This window comes from Tupaia chinensis, unplaced genomic scaffold (assembly GCF_000334495.1).
Source record: "Tupaia chinensis unplaced genomic scaffold, TupChi_1.0 Scaffold000418_1, whole genome shotgun sequence".
In the NCBI taxonomy this organism is placed as follows: Eukaryota; Metazoa; Chordata; class Mammalia; order Scandentia; family Tupaiidae; genus Tupaia; species Tupaia belangeri.
The window spans coordinates 361650-378380 of record NW_006159923.1 but is presented as its reverse complement, the minus strand read 5'-3'; the positions used below and the strand labels follow the sequence as shown (position 1 = coordinate 378380).

The following is a 16731-nucleotide window of genomic DNA, read 5'->3' as shown; positions in this document are numbered from 1 at the left end:
TGTCAGGTCTGGGACTCAAACTGCAGTTGGCCATGAGGGAGAACAGTGCCCTTAACCACCACGCCACCTGCTGGCCCCTCAGAGCCTTCTTCAGTTGACTCCTCCACTCTTTCTTTTTAATTATTTATTTAATTTTATTTACTCACTCATTTTATTTTAATTTGACCAGAGAGAAAAAGAGAAAGAGGGAAAGTGAGAAAGCAAGTCACCAAGTCCAAGACTTGAGCCATGGTCAGCCATGTGGGAATGTCCAGCACCTTAAACACAGTGCTACTTGCTGGTCCAGACTCCTTCACTCTTTTTTTCTTTTTTCTTAAAGAATTATTTTATTTAATATAATTTATTCATTCATTTATTTTAATTTGACCAGAGAGAGAGGAAGTGAGAAGGCAAGCCACCAGGTCCAGACTCAAAAAAGAACCATTTTTGGCCATGTGGGAGTGTCCAGCATCCTAACTAGCACACCACCTGCTGGTCCCCTCCTTCACTCTTTTATAGAATCATGTTCTGCTCCCAACTCTACCCTCAAACCTCACCTTGGCCACACCAAGCCACTCCTTATGAACGATGCCCTCCCATGCCATCTGCCTTTGTTCTTACTGAGGAATTAAAGGCAAGATACCTGGCTTTTTGAGGCCTCAGTTTCCTCATTTGTGTGACTAGGGTTAAACCAGAAGTCTCTAAGAGCAAATTCAAACCTTGCATTCTAGGAGTCTATGCAAAGGAGGGAGAAAGGTGATTGTAGCCAAACCTGTCTATCCAGCTTCTTCTAGGTTGCCTAGCAATGAATGCCAACCCTCTCCCCCATCCTTGGGGGTTTCTTAGCAACCCAGTTTCTCACCCTCCACTGTTTTCAGGGTTTCCTTTTAACTAAATGTCAAGTTCTGCACTTTCTCTCCTAAAAACCTTAGGGCAAGGGTCTCCAGAGAGACCCAGACACAAACCCAGAATGGAAAGAGGCCTAGGTTTGAGGTCAGTGGAGGATTTCCAGGGTGACTTGGAGAAGCTACCTGACCTGTCTGGCTTTTATTTCAGATTGTGATTACCTGCCCTATGCTCCTTTGGGCTTCCCCTCTCCTATGTGTTTGGTTCGATTGCTCAATGTGTGCACTCTTGCACTAAACCTTTAATGAACACTGACTTTGTGACCGGCACTGTCCTAAGGACTGAAGATTCATCAGAGAGTAAAATGGACACAAGAGTTGTACCACAGCACAGGTGTGACATGTGAAGCTCTGCAAGGCTGCCGTGCATGAGAAGGTTCCAGGTGCACATCTGGAGACCTTTCTGAATATGCCAGACCTGCCCGTGCCCATGACCCATGCTGGCTAAGGCTGGGAGTGGATCATAGTATTGGGACCCTGTCGGAAGTGTTTTCTTCCTCGCTCTACCTCTTTTGTTCATGAAATAAATATAAAACAGACATAGCCTCTGACCTCATAGTGTTTTTACTCTAGTGGATGAAAGTAAACAATGAAAGGCAAGCAGAGTGGCATAGTGTTTAAGGCACTGGACTCCCACATGGTGGACTGCAGTTCGATTCCTGGACTCCGCAGCTTGAAACTCATGCCGGGCACGTGTGTGTGAGTGCCCAAAATCCTAAGAGGAGGATGGAGAAGTAAGGACTGTGGCATGGTCATCCCCCTGAGGTGATTTCTCACTTTCTCTTTCTCTGTGTCTCTCCAGTGAATGCATGCGCCTTACAGCAAAAACTCTCTGAAAAAAAATTTTAAAAAAAGAAAGCAAACAATACATGCAGAGATAAATGTATGCAATAATGTCATGTGATAGAGGGAATAAAGCGTGAGGAGGGACTATTATTTTAATTAGGGTTATATCAGTTAGAATAATCGAGGGAAGCCGAAAACCTCTGGCTTCTCCTTTTGTCCCTCTGACGTCCTGTGGGTACCTCTCATTGCTGAGGTCAGCCGAAGGCTGGCTGACAAGGGAGGCTGGGTACCCTCCAGGGGATTGTTCTGCAGAGCAGAGAAAGAATCCCCTGGAAGGCAATGAGATCCAGAAGTGCCTCTTATTATTTGGAGGTAAACACTTTATTCCCTAGCTGTAAACTGTTGGGAACCCTAGGATCATTTTTTAAAGTTTGATAGGGGCCAGTAGGTAGTGTGGAGGTTAAGGTGGCCTTTTTTTTTTTTTTTGAGAGGTTTTTGTTGTAAGGCTTGTCTGCTCGTCAGATAGACGGAGACAGAGAGACAGAAAGCAAGAAATCACCCCCCAGGGGGGATAGCCATGCCGCAATTCCTTCTCCTCCATTCTTCTCTCAGGATCTTAGGCACGCACGCACACGCGCCCGGCATGAGTTTTAAGCCACCAAGTCCAGGACTCGAACTATGGTTGACTACAGGGAAGTCCAGCGACATAGCCATTATGCTAACTGCTGGTCCCAAGGTGGCAATTTTGTAAGTCTTTTTTTTTTTTTTTTAAGAATTATTTTATTAGCTTTATTTTACTTAATTATTTATTTTAATTTGATCAGAGAGGGACAGAGTGAGAGAGAGAGGGAAAGTGAGAAAGCAAGCCAACAAGTCCAGGACTCAAACCATGGTCAGCCATGTGGAGAGTCTAGCACACTTAATTACCACACCACCTGCCGGCCCCTCTCTTTTTTTCTTAAAGGTGTTTTTTTGTTTGTTTTGTTTTGTTTTGTTTTGCCTTATGGTGCATGCGTTTGTGAGAGAGAGACAGAGACAGTGAAAGGAATGACTTGGAGAAGCTACCTGACCTGTCTGGCTTTTATTTCAGATTGTGATTACCTGCCCTATGCTCCTTTGGGCTTCCCCTCTCCTATGTGTTTGGTTCGATTGCTCAATGTGTGCACTCTTGCACTAAACCTTTAATGAACACTGACTTTGTGACCGGCACTGTCCTAAGGACTGAAGATTCATCAGAGAGTAAAATGGACACAAGAGTTGTACCACAGCACAGGTGTGACATGTGAAGCTCTGCAAGGCTGCCGTGCATGAGAAGGTTCCAGGTGCACATCTGGAGACCTTTCTGAATATGCCAGACCTGCCCGTGCCCATGACCCATGCTGGCTAAGGCTGGGAGTGGATCATAGTATTGGGACCCTGTCGGAAGTGTTTTCTTCCTCGCTCTACCTCTTTTGTTCATGAAATAAATATAAAACAGACATAGCCTCTGACCTCATAGTGTTTTTACTCTAGTGGATGAAAGTAAACAATGAAAGGCAAGCAGAGTGGCATAGTGTTTAAGGCACTGGACTCCCACATGGTGGACTGCAGTTCGATTCCTGGACTCCGCAGCTTGAAACTCATGCCGGGCACGTGTGTGTGAGTGCCCAAAATCCTAAGAGGAGGATGGAGAAGTAAGGACTGTGGCATGGTCATCCCCCTGAGGTGATTTCTCACTTTCTCTTTCTCTGTGTCTCTCCAGTGAATGCATGCGCCTTACAGCAAAAACTCTCTGAAAAAAAATTTTAAAAAAAGAAAGCAAACAATACATGCAGAGATAAATGTATGCAATAATGTCATGTGATAGAGGGAATAAAGCGTGAGGAGGGACTATTATTTTAATTAGGGTTATATCAGTTAGAATAATCGAGGGAAGCCGAAAACCTCTGGCTTCTCCTTTTGTCCCTCTGACGTCCTGTGGGTACCTCTCATTGCTGAGGTCAGCCGAAGGCTGGCTGACAAGGGAGGCTGGGTACCCTCCAGGGGATTGTTCTGCAGAGCAGAGAAAGAATCCCCTGGAAGGCAATGAGATCCAGAAGTGCCTCTTATTATTTGGAGGTAAACACTTTATTCCCTAGCTGTAAACTGTTGGGAACCCTAGGATCATTTTTTAAAGTTTGATAGGGGCCAGTAGGTAGTGTGGAGGTTAAGGTGGCCTTTTTTTTTTTTTTTGAGAGGTTTTTGTTGTAAGGCTTGTCTGCTCGTCAGATAGACGGAGACAGAGAGACAGAAAGCAAGAAATCACCCCCCAGGGGGGATAGCCATGCCGCAATTCCTTCTCCTCCATTCTTCTCTCAGGATCTTAGGCACGCACGCACACGCGCCCGGCATGAGTTTTAAGCCACCAAGTCCAGGACTCGAACTATGGTTGACTACATGGAAGTCCAGCGACATAGCCATTATGCTAACTGCTGGTCCCAAGGTGGCAATTTTGTAAGTCTTTTTTTTTTTTTTTTTAAGAATTATTTTATTAGCTTTATTTTACTTAATTATTTATTTTAATTTGATCAGAGAGGGACAGAGTGAGAGAGAGAGGGAAAGTGAGAAAGCAAGCCAACAAGTCCAGGACTCAAACCATGGTCAGCCATGTGGAGAGTCTAGCACACTTAATTACCACACCACCTGCCGGCCCCTCTCTTTTTTTCTTAAAGGTGTTTTTTTGTTTGTTTTGTTTTGTTTTGTTTTGCCTTATGGTGCATGCGTTTGTGAGAGAGAGACAGAGACAGTGAAAGGAATAATGAGAAATCACCCCCCGGGGGATGGCTATGCCGCAGTCTCTTCTCCTCCATTCTCCTCCTGGGACCCTGGGCATGCACACACACACAGCCAGTGTGAGTTTCAAGTCACCAGGTCTGTGACTCAAACCATGGTCAGCCATGACATAACCCCTATGCCATCTGCTGGTCCCAAACCTTTATTCATTATAAATCATCCGGTCTCAAGCATTTGAGTTAGCAACACAACTGTGGACTCAAACCACACTCACAATACTCTTTATTTATTTATTCAGAAGCTGGAACAGCAGCGTGCTTATACACGAAAGAAGAAAGGCAACCTCGAAAGGATTTTGTCATGTCTGGATCCCCTTTCCATAGTCCTCCTGCTCATGAGCATTATGGGAGCATGCACACCGGGCATGTTTTCAGGTCAATTCGAAATCTAAACCCATGGCCAGCCATGTGGCTTCCAGCTCGAAGTTCATTATGCTACCACCTGCACCGCTGAGGCTGAGCCCATAGTACTCATCAGCACACTGTCCTTAGGCCTGCTCTACTTCTTTGCCTTCTTCCCCCAAAGCTCTCTCCCATTTAATGGCAGCTATCAGGAATAACTGGTGGCAAAACTATCCTCCTATTGATCTTGGCCCTGAATATTATTCATCGGAGACATTCTATAGGGTATTTTTCACTCCAAAACATTTTAAAATCTAATCTCCTACTTTAATTGATTCTAGCTCTGAGAAAATTTTAAAAATTGATGTGAAGGCCGCACCCTTAACTTAATCTTTGCCCTGAAGCATTTTAATGCATTGATAGATCTTACATATACATATATATTTCATTTTATTTATTCATTCTTGACTAGAGAGCGAGAGAGAGAAAGTGAGAGAGCACACCACCAGGTCCGGGACCGAACTGTGGTCAGCCATGTGGGAGTGTCCAGCACCTTAACCACCATGCCACCCCTGGTCCCTGCATTGATAGATCTTACTATGCTCAGTACTTTTTTTTTTTTTTTTTTAAGAATTATTTTATTGGGGCCGGCAGGTGGTGGTGTGGTTAAGGGCGCTAGACTCTCACATGGCAGACCACAATTTAAGTCCCGGACCTGGACCTGGTGGCTGGCTTTCTCACTTTCCCTCTCTCTCTCTCACTCTGGATGCAAATCCAAGTCCCTTCCATGTGGGTCAAGTTGCACTATCACTGAGCCCCAGGATCTCACTAATTCACTTTTTTTTTTTCTCTCCTTACAGACCAGCCAGCTCTTTCCTGAGTTCATCTCTCTTGAATATTTTTACAAACGCAGCTAAGCGTATCCACATAAATAGTCTGCTTTGCAAGTTAGAATGCATAAAAGTTTTACCAAATGTTTCATTGCCCCCTCATCACTTCCCACTATAATCTGACCTCCTCTCTCATTGCACCCTAAATCCCCTTAGCCAGGGTCCCCACTGATCTCTTGTTGCCAAATCTAAGTCCTGTGGTTTTGCTGTGTGTTTCTAGTATGTTTGGCAATGTTGAGCAGGCCGTCCTTGAATATGTTTCTTTGGTTTCTGTGGCTGACACAATGCACCCCCCCAACCCCTCCCCCCCAAGTGTCACCCATTACCATCAACCATTCCTCTGGATGCTTTTCTGGATTTTCCACTTCCCATGATCTCTTCAAATGTGGTGTGGTAGTTTTTTTGTTTTTTTGTTTTTTTTTTAGTTTTGGTATAGGGCACATGTGCTCTCCGGAGAGAGATCGGCCATGGGGGGAGAGAGTGAGAAATCATCCCCCAGGGTGGATGGTCATGCCACATCCCTTATCCTCTAGAATCCTCCCAGGATTTTGGACACACACACACACACACACACACAGGCACCTGGCATATTTTCACGCTGTCAGGTCTGGACTAGAACTATGCAGTTGGCCATGTAGGATCCAGCACCTTAACTTCCATGCCACTTGCTAGCCCATGGTGTGGCAATTTTAAAACTTGTCCATAAATTCTTTAATAATCTTTCCATTGGGGGACCAGCAGTTGGCATAATGGCTATGTTGCTGGAACTCCCATGTAGTTGTCTGCAGTTCAAGTTGCGGACCCAGTGGCTTAAACTCACACTGGGTGCGTATTCGTGTGTGCCCAAGATCCTGAGAGGAGAATGGAGAAAGGATTGCCAAGAAATGTTCGGAGAGATGGAAGACCATGTCTGCAAAGGAAAAGTCAAAGTTTGAAGATATGGTAAAAAGTGACAAAGCTCGTTATGACAGGGAGATGAAAAATTACATCCTTCCCAAAGGTGATAAGAAGGGAAAGAAAAAGGATCCCAATGCTCCGAAAAGAAGGCCTCCATCTGCCTTCTTCCTGTTTTGCTCTGAACATCGCCCAAAGATCAAAAGTGAACACCCAGGCCTGTCCATTGGGGATACTGAAAAAAAAAAAAAAAAAGGTGGAATGTGGTTTGAACAGTCAGCCAAAGATAAACAGCCATATGAACAGAAAGTGGCTAAACTAACGGAGAAATATGAGAAGGATATTGCTGCATACCGTGCCAAGGGGAACAGTGAAGCAGGAAAGAAGGGCCCTCGCAGGCCAACAAGCTCAAAGAAGAAGAATGAACCAGAAGATGAGGAAGAGGAGGAGGAGGAAGAAAGAGATAATGAGGAAGAAGACGAAGATGAAGAAATGGCTCTCCTGTAATGATGTGTGTGGAATGTGTGTGCATGCTCAGACAATTTTTTTGCTAAGAATGTGAACTCAAGTGCAGCTCAATATTAACTTCAGTATAAAAACTGTACAGATTTTGTATAGCTGATAGGATTCTTTGTAGAGAAAATACTTTTTTAAGAATGCAGGTTGTAGCTTTTTGAGGGGCTACTACATACAGTTAGATTTTATAGCTTCTGATGTTGAATGTTCCTTAATATTTAATGGTTTAATTTCTTGACTTGTATATGGTAGCACAGCACACTCATAGGAATTGGTATCAATAGTAAATTTTGTGGTTTTTTTTTTTAGGATGTTGCATTTTGTGCTTTTTTTCCCCTCAATTTTGTAATAAAATTATGTACATTATTTCTAAAAACCAAAACAAACAAAAACAAAACAAAACAAAACACCACAGGTCATTTCCAATCTTTTGCTGTTACTGAAAGTTCATTTCCTACTGGACATCTCCTGAATCCACTCATTTCTCTGAAGTCCCACTGAGCCAAGACAGTCATCTTTGATCTAGTGCCTCCTGGGGCTTCTGCTGCCACTCTTTGGCCCTCCATCCTGTTCTGACAGCAGCCAGAGGAATCTTTTTAGAGCACAAATTAGATCACATCCCTCTCCTCTTTACAACCTTTCTGTGGCTCCCCACTACTCTTGGTTGACATCCAAACTTTTTAAAAAATAATAATTTATTTATTTAATTCCATTTGTTACATTAGTTTTTAAATAGTTATTTATTTAATTTTATTTATCCATTCATTTATTTTAATTTGACAGAGAGATGCACAGAGAGAAGAGAGGGAAAGTGAGAAAGCAAGCCACCAGGTCTGGTATTCGAACTGTGGTTGGCCATGTGGGAGTGTCCAGCGCCTTAACCACCATGCCACCTGCTGGTCCCCTGTTATATTATTTTTTAATTTGGCCAGAGAGCGAGAGAAAGGGAAAGGGCAAGCAAGCTGCCAGGTCCAGGACTCAAACTGCCATCAGCCATGTGGGAATCTAGTGCCTTTAATCACAATGCCACCTGCCAGCCCTGACATCCAAACATTTTTTTAAATGTTTATTTATTTAATTCTAATCGTCGTTATTATTTTTTAATTTGTTCAGAGAGAGGCAGAGAGAGAGAAAGGGAAAGTGAGAAGAGAAGCCACCAGGTTCAGGACTCGTACTGTGGTTGGCTATGTGGGAGTCCAGTGCCCTTAACCACCATGCCACCTGCTGGCCCCCAACCCAAACCCTTTATCTTGGCTTACAAGGCCCTGCAAGATCTCACTTCTTCTTTTTTTTTTTTTTTAATAATTATTTTATTTAACTTCATTGATTTATTTAATTTGATCAGAGAGGGAGAGAGAGAAAGTGAGAAAGCAAGGCTCCAGGGCCAGTACTCAAACCATTGTCGGCCATGTGGGAGTCCAGCGCCCTTAACTACCATGCCATCTGTTGGCCCCACAAGATCTCACTTCTTCCTCTCCAGATTCATCTCCTGTAACCACTTGAGGCCTTTAGTTTTGGGCTGCAGGAGTTCCTCACACTTCACCTGTGTGTGCTCACACACACACACATATACACACATGCATGCACACACATACATGCATGCACACACTCACAGTTAAATGAGTAAGTAGCACATATTAAGCATATAATAAATGTCTTGGGACCAGCAGTTGGCGTAATGGCTATGTCGCTGGACTCCCATGTAGTCAACCGTGGTTTGAGTCCCGGACCTGGTGGCTTAACTGCATGCCAGGTGCATGTGTGAGTGTGTGCGCGCTCAAGATCCTGAGAGAATGAAGGAGAAGGGAGCATGGTGTGGCCAACCCCCTGGGGGGGTTATTTCTCTCTTTCTGTCTCTCTTTCTGTCTTTCTGGGGAGTGTACGCGCCCTATAGCAAAAACCTCTCAAAGGGAAAAAAAAAAACTAAAGTAAAGTATATAATAAATGTTTTATGTCTGCTACTATTATTAGTCTGTGTTCAGTAAACATTTATTGAGCTCCCTACTCAGTACCAAGCTCTATGGGAAGCTTGGGGAGTATCACAGTGAACAAGAAAGACCCACCTTGGGGACAAGCAGTTAGCATAATGACTATGTCGCTGGACTCCCACGTAGTCAACTGCGGTTCAAGTCCTGGACCCCGTGGCTTAAAACTCACGCCGGGCGCGTGTGCATGCGTGCCCAAGATCCGGAGAGGAGAATGGAGGAAAAGGGATTGCAGTGTGGCCATCCCCCCTGGGGGGTGATTTCTCGTTTTCTATCTCTCTGTCTCTCTCTGTCTGTCTGGCAAGTGCACAGTGCCCTATAGTAAAAACCTCTCCAAAAAAAAAGACCCACCTTGCTGAGCTCATTAATCCTGTGTCCCCAGCCACCATCACAAGAGACGGATGAACACTGCAAGGCATGAAGGCATGTTTATGCAATGCTACCTAACGGAATTCAGAGTTACAGCGACTTCCCCAAGACCATACAGCAAGTATGGGACAAAACCAGGGCTGGGAGAGCACATGGCAAGGTTGGAACAGGTGCAGCTGCCCGCAAAGGCTGACTCTCCAGGGAGATGGGCAGTCGGCGCACACTACTCAGGACAGAGCTGAAGGCAGGTTGGGAGACAGAAAGGGGGTGGGGGGAGCTGTCTCCAAAGGCACAAGGGTGCCATTCCTCTCCCAACACCTCGTCCCCCTCCCCAACTCCTCTCTCAAGTTGAGGGGGATTGATCTTTAGCAAGGGGTAGGGACTCAAAGAAGAAAAGAGGATAGAGAGGATGGGGACTCCCAGAGAAAGGACTTCAGTTTGTCGCCCAGCCCATGGAAGGGGACTTCCTGGCAGGGGCTCAGTGAGAGTTGGAGCAGTGGCAGCTTCCATGCGCAGTAGAGGGATCACAGGACGCTTGGGGCCCACGGAGGTGATGGGGTTTGGGTGGGGGGGAGTCTGGAGTCTCAGAGAGAGGGAACTCTGGAAAAGGAAGGGGGAGCTACAGGGGACCTCAATCAGCAAGGCCGGCCCTTGGGGCGGGCCAGCGGCCCCCTCATCTGCCCGCCCCATATCACCCCCGCCCCGGACTGCGGCGCAGGCGTGAACTGAACCTGCTTTTGCTCGGCTCCCGCTCCGGCTCCCGCTCGCTCTGCCGAGGCAGCAGACAGAAAGGTGAGCTCAGCCCCTGTCCACACGCGGCCCGACCTCCGCGCCCCCTCTGGGGTTCCGGAGAATCCGTATTCTCTGTCTGCATGCCCAGCACCCTAGCCTCGTCCCGCCTGGGTTGGAAGGCTGGCCCGAGCGTCGGGCTTTGGGAAGTAGGGGTCCCAGGAAGTAGCGGGGGCAGAGACAGAACCAGCCCGTCGCCCCTCGGCAGAGTGAGTTGCTAGGCTGGGCGGAGGCGTCAAAGGCCAAGATCCCCCCACCCCCCGCCCCCCACTGAAAACCCATGCCTACTCCCCTCTGCCTCAGTTTCCCTCTAGGGGAAAGGCCAAAATCTTCTCCCAGGGGATCGGTGATCTACTCAGAAAATGGGGGGAGGGGAAAAATGGCCTTATTACCCTGGCCAACTGCCCCCGCCCAGGGGGGAGCCTCTTCCCACCCGGGCAGCGCCGGATGCTGGGGTGGGCGGGTCGCGGGTCTGGGACCGGGAACTGATGCGGCGGTGCAGAGGCACCGATGTGCAGGCCCTCGAGCCCGTCCCCCCCCCTTTTTTCCAGCTCTGCGGTCTTCCCCCCTCGGGAAACGCAGTCCCTCCTCTTCCAGCCCCCTTCCCACCAAGCTCTCCCCTCTGCCGCCTAGGGACACCTCCCAGCGGTTCCCATGGCAACCCTCGTTCCAGGTACCTCAGCATCCTCTCTCTACTTCCCTCCCCTCCCCTGGCACGCTAGACCTCCCCCTGCAACCCTAAAACGGGATGGGGAGGGGCCGGGCGGGGAGGGAGGCGCCGTCAAGGTCACCTTCCTTCCCCGGTTCCAGCCAGACTGAGCGAGTGTATACCCTCGGGGAAAGGGCCAGAGAAGGGGGCAGGAGCCGGCCCAGCCGACACTGCCCTGGCTTCCCTTCCCTCCCCTTCACCTGGGGAAACGGTCCCTGCACTGAGGCCCCCACTGCCCCTCGGCCTCGCTTTCTTCCCCCCACCCCGGCCCCGGCGGGTGCCACCCACGCCCCTGCAGGCCCCGACCCTGCCCCCCGGGAGCTCCTGCCCTGCAGACCTTTCCTACTTCCGCGTCGCTCTTTCACCTTCCGTGTGTGTCTGCCTTTTCCCGGTCTCTTGTATTTTGGCTTTTCCCCTTTTATCTTCTCCCCACCCCCCACCCCCGGAATTGAAAGTGAGAGGACTGGACAGAGGCGACTTATTCACAGTAATCTGTGCACTTGGGAGGCGCCGTGGGGTCGCCAAGAGGCACCACCAACGTGTGTTTGTGTGTGTGTGTGTGTGTGTGTGTGTGTGGCTTACCTGGGTGCGTCTGTGTGGTCCTTGTTTGTGTGACGTGTGTGTGTGTTACCTGAGTGCGTCTGTGTGGTGCTTGTTTATGTGACGTGTGTGTGTGTGTGTGTCTTACCTGGGTGCGTCTGTGTGGTCCTTATTTGTGTGACGTGTATGTGTGTCTTACCTGGGTGCGTCTGTGTGGTCCTTGTTTGTGTGACACGTGTGTGTGTGCATGCGCGCATGCGTGTGCACTTGCCTGGGTGTGTCTGTGTGGTCTTTGTGTGGCTGCTATGTGTGTGTGTCTGTGTGTGCATGCTTACATGGGTGCATCTGTGTGGCCCTTGTTTGTGTGGCTCTTGGGTGTGTACTCTGTGTGTGTGTCCTGGCAGTCTCTCCCTGCAGAGACTCGAGGGCACATCTGACTGGAGGTGAGAGGACTCAGCACATGCTGTTACTTTCTGTGAAGCTGCTTAAAGGGCCACCGTGTGGTGGTGGAAGAAGCCCAGTCCTTGCTCAGCAAGTCCTGGCTTGGATTTTAGAAAAATAGCGTTCTCCCGTTTTGAGAGAATGAGAGACGGAGAGAGGTGTTTTCACAGGGTCTGTCCACTTCGCAGTCGTCCTGCCTGCCCTCCCCGCTGGCCAGGAGCCCAGGGTGCACACCTCCAGCCTGGCCTGTGGGGCTGGGCTGGGAACTAAACCCCGCCTCCCGTGGGTTTCAGCCTTGGGGCTTCAGGGGTGCTTCCTGCTGTACCACGGTGGCTGGGCAGAGAGGAGGGTTCTTAAATAGGTCTTCCTCTGGAGAGTTCCTAATTGTGAGGGCTGCTGATTTTCACCTCCCATGGAGTCGAAATGCTTAGGAACCTGGAGGCTGTCAAGAGGCAGCTCTGGGTAGGGACCTCTTAGGTCCTTGGAACTTGGGAACTCCAGCCTGACAATTACTCTACAGGCACTGAGATGTTCATCTGGAGGGAAACAAGTGTCTCTCACTCCAGACTCCAGACAATGGAGCCCCCGTGAAATAATCACGAAGAAATATAGTCCCCTGCCCCAGAGGCATGGCAGGTGTGGCCGCTGTGCTACTGTCCAGTCGGTAGCAGGCAGAGAGCAGAGGCTTTGCTTACACATGGTCTTCTGACCCATGGACGTCGACATGATTAGTAGCCTGGCACTCAAAAGAAGAAAAAAAAGAAAGAAAGAAAGGAAATTATAGTCACAACCACAACAGCTACCATTCCTTAGCACCAGACGCAATAACTATATGAGACAAGTATGCTTATTAGCTGTGTTTCACAGATGAGAGTACTGAGGTCCAGAAAGGTGGAAGCACTGGGACCAGCAGATGGCGTAATGGTTACATGGCTGGGCTCCCATGTAGTCGACCGCAGTTTAAGTCCCAGACCTGGGGCTTAAAAATTACGCCAGATGCATGTGTGCCTACCCAAGGTCCCGAGAGGAGAATGGAGAAGGGATTGCAGCATAGCCATCCCCCCTGGGGGGTGATTTCTCGCTTTCTGTCTCTCTGTCTCTCTCTCTGTCTCTCTGGCAAGTGCACATGCCCTATAACAAAAATCTCTCTTAAAAAAAAATAGGGGCCAGTAGGTGGCGTGGTGGTTAAAGGTGCTAGATTCCCACGTGGCTGACCATGTGAAATCTAAACCTGGTAGCTTGCTTTCTCGCTTTCCCTTTCTCTGTCTGTCTCTCTCTGGTCAAGGTGAAAAATGAAAAGAACAAGTAGAATTAATTACATAAATAAATACGTCTTTAAAAAATAAAAATAAAAGGTGAAAGCACTTGTCTAAGGTCACACAGCCAAGAAGTGGTGGGTCTGGGATTCCAATTCAGTCAGGCTCCAGAGCCCGCAGTTCTAGCCACTGGTAGCTCCAGAATCAGCGTGCACATTTAATGATGCCTCCAGTCAACAGGCGCTGGGCTAAGCCCTTCAGGGCACTGGCTCGTTCGCAGTGTACTCGGGAAAGACAGGCTGGGATTCCGGAAGGCCAGCTGTCTGTGACTGTGTGGTGTCTAAAGTGGGAGAAGAGGGTGCAGCACAAAGATGCAGGGCGCTGGGCGGGTCACCACGGGCAGCTACCACTGACCCCCTGGCAGCTGCCCCTCGCCTGTCCACAGGAACTCATGATGCCAAACTGCGATCGTTCCTGTGGCTGCAGTCGTGGCCCCAACGTGGAAGATGGCAAGTGGTATGGGGTCCGCTCCTATCTGCACCTCTTCTATGAGGACTGTGCGGGGACTGCTCTCAGCGATGACCCTGAGGGACCCCCAGTCCTTTGTCCTCGACGACCCTGCCCCTCACTGTGCTGGAAGGTAAGGCCAAAACAACAAGCCCTGTGATTCTTGTGGCTTCATGGAGGAGGTGGGATGAAATTTGAGGCTCAGAGGAAAGAGAAGGCTTAGTGTAGTAGTTAGGAGTTTTTTGTTTGTTTGTTTGTTTGTTTGTTTAAGAGGTTTTTACTATAGGGCACATGTGCTCGCCAGAAGGACAGAGAGACAGAAAACAAGAAATCACCCCCCCGGAGGGGGGGATGGCCACACCGCAATCCCTTCTCTTCTATTCTCTCAGGATCTTGGGCACGCATGTACATGTGCCAGGCGTGAGTTTAAGACACCGGGTCTGGGACTCAAACCACGGTTGACGACATAGCCATTACACTAACTGCTGGTCCCCAGTAGTTAGGAATCTTGCACATTCAATCACAGAAAACCCATTTGAATGGGTTTAAACAATAAAGGGGAAATATTGCTCATTTTCTAGCAGGGAGCAGAGGTAAAATTTGACTCAGCCGTTCAGACCATCACACTGAGGAGGTGGCATGCTTTCTTTGAGTCTTTAGGCTCCCCAAGGGTGCTCCCATCCTCGTAGCCTAGTAGCTTCAAGCTCTCTCCCCATGTTCCCCAAATTGCCACTACCCTCAGACCTTCACTCCTCGTGACCCGTGGGAAGTCAGTTTCCTCCAGTATTTCTTTTGGAGAAGAAACAATGGAGAATAGGCAAAAATTATGGTGTAACGGCTATGTCACTGGACTCCCATGTAGTCAACCATGGTTTGAGTCCCAGACCTGGCTGCTTAAAACTCACACTGGGTGCTTATGCACGTGTGTCCAAAATCCCAAGAAGAAAATGGGGGAGAAGGGATTGTAGCATGGCCTTCCCTGCTGAGGGGCGATTTCTCACTTTCTGGCTCTCTGGCTAGTGCACACACCCTATAGCAAAAATCTCTCTCTTGAAAAAAAAATATGTCTATGTATGTATATATATATGGATCCCACACAGCCGATTTCAAGGTTTGAGTACCTGACCTGCTGGCTTGAGGAACATGCCAGGCACAAGTGCATGCATGCCCAAAATTCTGAGAGGAGAATGGAGGAGAAGGGATTGCAGCCATGGCCATCCCCTCTGGGTGGTGATTTCTCACTTTCCTTCTCTGTCTGTCTGTCTCTCTCTATAGGAGTGCACGCACCCTATAGCAAAAATATATAAAAACAAAATGCAAATCACTGGGCTGGCTAGTGCCATAGTGGTTAGGGTGGCTGGATCCCACGTGAGTGGTTAGGGTGGCTGGATCCCACGTGGCCGACTGCACAGTGTGAGTCCCAGACCCAGGTGCTTGAAAAACATGCTGAGCACATGTGCATGCATGCCCACAATCCTGAGAGGAGGAATGGAGGAGAATTGATTGCCATGTGGCCATCCGCGCTGGGAGGTGATTTCTCACTTTCCCTTGCCCTCTCTCTGGTAAGTACACACTCCCTTTAGCAAATTAAACACATGCATGCATTACTATTTATATTAATACCAAAAAGAGAGAGAGAGAGAGAAAAGCATACTTAAATATAAATTTAACAAAATATGAGCCAGTACGTGGCTCCTGGTTAGAGGGTGGATCCCACATGACTGTGTGATTTGAGTCCTGGACCTGGCAGCTTGAAAAACATAGCAGGTGTGTGTGTGTGTGCATGCCCAAAAACCTGACAGGAGAGAGAAATGGAAGAGAAGGGATTGAGGTGTGACCACTCCCCAGGGGCAGTACTTTCTGACTTTCCTTCTCTCTCTCTTTCTTTCTGGTGAGTACACACACTCTCTGGAAAATCAAACAATTAAATTTTTTTTTCTCAATTTAACAAAGTATGTACAATATAAGAAAAACTACAAAACTGATGGAAAACATTAAAGAACTAAACAGGGAACTAGCAGTTGGCATAATGGCTATGTCACTGGACTCCCATGTTGTCAACCGCTGTTCGAGTCCCGGACCCGGTGTCTTAAACTTATGCCAGGTGCATGTGCGTGCATGCCCAAGATCCCAAGAGGAGAATGGAGGAGAAGGAATTGCAGCGTGGCCACCCCCCACCCAGGGAGTGATTTCTCACTTTCTGTCTCTGTCTCTCTTTGTCTTACTGGCAAGTGCACGTGCCCTATAGCAAAAACCTCTCCCAGGAAAAAAAAAAAAAAAGAACGAAACAGATGGAGAGATGTTGCCTGTTTATGGATAATAAGACCCTCTATTACCAAGGTACCAGTTATTCGTGACCTGATCTGTAGATTCCATTCCACACAATTCTATTTTTAAAAAGAATTATGTATTTAATTTAATTTAGTTATTATTATTTTAAAATTTGCTATAGGGCATGAGTGTTCACCAGAGAGAATAGAGAGTGAGAGAGAGAAAGTGAGAAAGCAAGCCACCAGGTTTGAGACTTGAACTGCGGTTGACCATGTGGGAGTCCAGCATTCTAACTACTATAGCATTTGCTGCCCCTGATACCATGCAATTCTTTTATTTTTTAATTATTTAATTTTATTAATTATTATTATTAATTTGCCGTAGGGAAATATATTCACCAGAGAGAGAAGGAAAGTAAGAAAACAAGCTGCCAGGTTCAGGACTCGAACCGCAGTCGGCCATGTGGGAGTCCAGCACCTTAACCACCATGCCATCTGCTCACCCCACTATCCAATGCTCATCAGAATCCCAGGAGTTATTTTGATATTGACAAACAGATTCTACAGTTTGTATGTAGAGGCACACATTAATTTCAGGGTACCCAGAAATTGAAAACATTTTGCCATGTACAAGAAACAATGCTTTTCACTTCCTGAAATCTTGGCAATTATCCCTGTGGGTCTGAATGGATTACTTGCCAGCCTCGAACTAATTAGTATGGCCAGGGGGGTAAAAGAAGTCA

General features: G+C 47.7%; 1 protein-coding gene, 1 non-coding gene and 1 pseudogene across 2 annotated transcripts in view; all 3 read left to right on the top strand.

Annotated features, from left to right (window-relative positions):
• The window catches only part of LOC102499364 (high mobility group protein B2 pseudogene), a 16111-nt pseudogene extending 8998 nt beyond the window's left edge, over positions 1-7113 (top strand).
• Positions 7114-10176: 3063 nt separating this feature from the next.
• The window catches only part of NRSN2 (neurensin 2), a 9522-nt gene continuing 2967 nt past the window's right edge, over positions 10177-16731 (top strand). Inside the window, exons 1-2 of the mRNA XM_006154694.2 lie at positions 10177-10268; positions 13657-13851. Of these exons, the coding sequence (XP_006154756.1) occupies positions 13663-13851 (189 nt within the window). The 5' untranslated portion in view covers positions 10177-10268; positions 13657-13662. The remainder of the gene's footprint in view (positions 10269-13656; positions 13852-16731) is intronic.
• Positions 12571-12699, top strand: LOC114008948 (small nucleolar RNA SNORA17). Its single transcript, XR_003550430.1, has one exon. It is a non-coding gene; the product is annotated as a small nucleolar RNA SNORA17 (small nucleolar RNA).